Raw genomic sequence first — 3,126 nt, 5'->3', positions numbered from 1 at the left:
GCACAACAGTTCTTCTGTGGCTTTATAGGTAATATTTTCACTTACACAATTAAGCAAAATCAGACAATATTGTGTCTAATATATACCACAATATTAACTTATTATTATTGAATTGTTGTAAAGAAATATCACATTTGCGACTGGTCAGTGTTCAAAAAATGCTGGGAAATCACTTCATGTAGCCCTACAAGAGTGATTACTGATAAACTGTCTGAAAAAAAGAAAGTCAAGTTTTAGAGAAGAAAAAAAAAATCACCCACTGACTTTCAAACTGCCACATAGTAACGACTTTCTACTTCGAGGACCTTGATAGAAATGTAGTGGAGTGAAAAATATGATATTTGTCTTTCAAATGTAGTGAAGTTAAAGTCATAAGTTCCCAGAAAAAATAATACTCAAGTAAAGTACAGATACTCAAAAAGTGTACTTAAGTACAATACTCAAGTAAATGTACTTCGTTACTGTCCGCCTCTGCAATTAATAAATTTAAGTACTGAGTAGATGTACTTACCATATGTTTAGGGTTAGGATTAGGGTTCGGTTTAGGGTTACTTGCATGTAAATATGCATAATTAATTGTTATTATAATAGTAAGTTCATGTAATAATTATGTGTAACAAGGACACCTTAAAATAAAGTGTTACCATTATTGCCATATGCCATATGTTAATTATAAGCTCGACAACAATGTGAACATTTTCCTGATTCAAAAACTTACTATGTCAACATTACAACCTGAATGCACCATTGTTAAATTGAACGTGACAGTATTTTCTGTGCATGTGTTCCTAAGACAAAATTATGAATGCCGTCTTCATTTATCTTCCAATAGTGAAGAATCAGGCCAGATGGATCATACAGTTTATCAGGGAAATGGAAAAAGTGTACAGAGCAACTGGGGACAAAAACTTTAATGTAATAATTATAGATTACAACAGCTCTGACATAGATATCAAGAAAAGACTCAAAAAGGCAACATTACCAAGGTAAAACACTTTGTTTTAAACTTTTATATAAGTGTGTGTTAGTCATATGGCTAATGATGTCACCATGCACAAATGGACAGCTACAAGTTTAAGAAGATGGATGGTAATTTTCAAAGAACAGGTGGCCTTCAAGCTGGAATAGATCTTGTTGAAGTAGGTAACCTCATTTTTACAATATAAGCTCTTCATGTTACTGTTTCATTTTTCTTGCCCTTTGAAGCTATTGCTTTGGATGGATGAATGAATTGATATATGGAAGATGCTGTAATTCTTCCTTCTCAGGATGAGCACAGTATTTTGTTCCTGTGTGACCTGCACCTCTACTATCCTGTGAATATAATAACCAGTATACGAAAACATTGTGTCGAGGGAAAGATGGTCTATGCTCCAGTTGTGATGAGACTGGATTGTGGTGCTTCCCCAAGAGCCCCAGCTGGTACTGATCTCCAATATTAATTAGCGTTTTACAAACCTCATTATGTTTGCAAAGTATTCAGACTCACAATTTCACCAGGTAGATGAAGAAACGGGTTAAAAAAAAATCATACATACTAATCATAATTATCATAATGTAAAACATTTACGCTTTTATCTTTTTCCTGATTTGCAGTCACTGGCTCATGTTTGGTACATGTTCAGATATGTCGTGATAATAATACAGATGTACTCCATAGGTTTTTGGGAGGTTTTGGGTTATGGTTTGATGGGAATCTACAAGTCAGACATGGACCGTATTGGTGGCATGAACACGAGAGAATTCAAAGACAAATGGGGGGGTGAAGACTGGGAGTTATTAGACAGGTAAGGAAATCTCTGGAATTATTAAACATTTTCTAGTGTTTTGTTTGTTACATCAGAGCACTCAGTAATTTTCCGCTAATTAAAAGACTTTTGCAGTTAAAGAAATTATAGTATTGTTAATAAGTATCATAATGCATAATGCAAAAAAACTGTTTTGGGGGTGTTACACTGTTTTAAACTAAAATTAGAAAACGTTTTATGCATTTTGGTCGTTTATTTCACTGACAACGTCATTTTGGGGTCTTAAAACTTTTGAAAACAGGTTTCAAAGCACAAGATTTTGAAAACAAAACAGTTATCTTCTCCATGTAAACTACAAAGACACAAACTTGAATGTGTGCAGGCACATAGTGGGTTTTTTTTTTTTTTGCTATGTGACATCACCAACTACTGGCCGGTATGATAATACAGCTTTTTTTTTATCATTTTCACGAATTAGTGCGAACAGGGATTGTTTTCACAACACTGTCGTCTGTACACAAAAATTTTCAATAATGCACAGGAATACATTTTTCATTTTTAGTACAATCATTGTTGTGTAGACATACTCATATTCTACATGGAGTTTGTTACCACAACTACTACTAATAAAAATAATAATAATAACTACCTTTAGTTGTCAAAAAGGTTCATATATATATATATATATACATATAAATTGTATATTTTTTTCTCTCTCTCTCTCTTTTAGAGTATTAGGTAATGGGTTAGAGGTGGAACGACTCCACCTCAGAAATTTTTTCCACCATTTTCATTCTAAACGTGGAATGTGGGAAAGCAACAATCAAGGCTAAAAGCAAATGCACGATTTTTTTTTTTTCCAAACCAGTTGAGCGCAAACCTTGCCACCACAGACGATTTCATTGGTCATTCTCACAACTCAATCACGCAATCATCTGTCAAGAAAAGACTTCATGGATTCAACTCAGAAAAGTCATGGATGGATCTGATTGGGATAACCAGTATTGCTAGCTATAAGGATATGCTACCAACATATTAAGGGTGTAAATTAAGGTTAGGGGTTAGCATTTGTTTCAGCGTTGTGTAGACAATCAGCCCTGTGACTGACATGACTATTGATATCTTAAGAACTGGTGGTATTTTAGTGTGAAAAAAACAATTGCAAGCGCTGATGGCAGCCTTTACTAGCAGAATTATTGTTGGCCTTTGAAAGAAGTTGTTGGATGACTGAACTTTGTCATATCAAATTAAGTCACATACTCTGGGAAAATAATAATGTATACGAACATCTATTATTTTTCCTTTCTTAGCAATTATTTTTTCAGCTAGATCATATTTACACTTCTCTACACACAAAACCAGTTTTATTGTTTTTTTT

The 3,126-nt window shown here is 33.7% G+C and overlaps 1 protein-coding gene across 1 annotated transcript in view; it reads left to right on the top strand.

Moving 5' to 3' along the window:
- Positions 1–2,712, top strand: part of b4galnt3a (beta-1,4-N-acetyl-galactosaminyl transferase 3a) — a 19,213-nt gene extending 16,501 nt beyond the window's left edge. The window contains exons 15-19 of the mRNA XM_016487191.1: positions 833–986; positions 1,067–1,139; positions 1,269–1,422; positions 1,661–1,787; positions 2,479–2,712. Coding sequence (XP_016342677.1) covers positions 833–986; positions 1,067–1,139; positions 1,269–1,422; positions 1,661–1,787; positions 2,479–2,581 — 611 coding nt within the window. The 3' untranslated portion in view covers positions 2,582–2,712. The remainder of the gene's footprint in view (positions 1–832; positions 987–1,066; positions 1,140–1,268; positions 1,423–1,660; positions 1,788–2,478) is intronic.
- Positions 2,713–3,126: the final 414 nt, after the last annotated feature.

The sequence above is a fragment of the Sinocyclocheilus anshuiensis genome, unplaced genomic scaffold, assembly GCF_001515605.1.
Source record: "Sinocyclocheilus anshuiensis isolate Anshui unplaced genomic scaffold, SAMN03320099.WGS_v1.1 scaffold882, whole genome shotgun sequence".
Lineage (NCBI taxonomy): Eukaryota > Metazoa > Chordata > Actinopteri > Cypriniformes > Cyprinidae > Sinocyclocheilus > Sinocyclocheilus anshuiensis.
The sequence above is the reverse complement of the archived record's forward strand: the minus strand, read 5'-3'. Positions and strand labels throughout refer to the sequence as shown.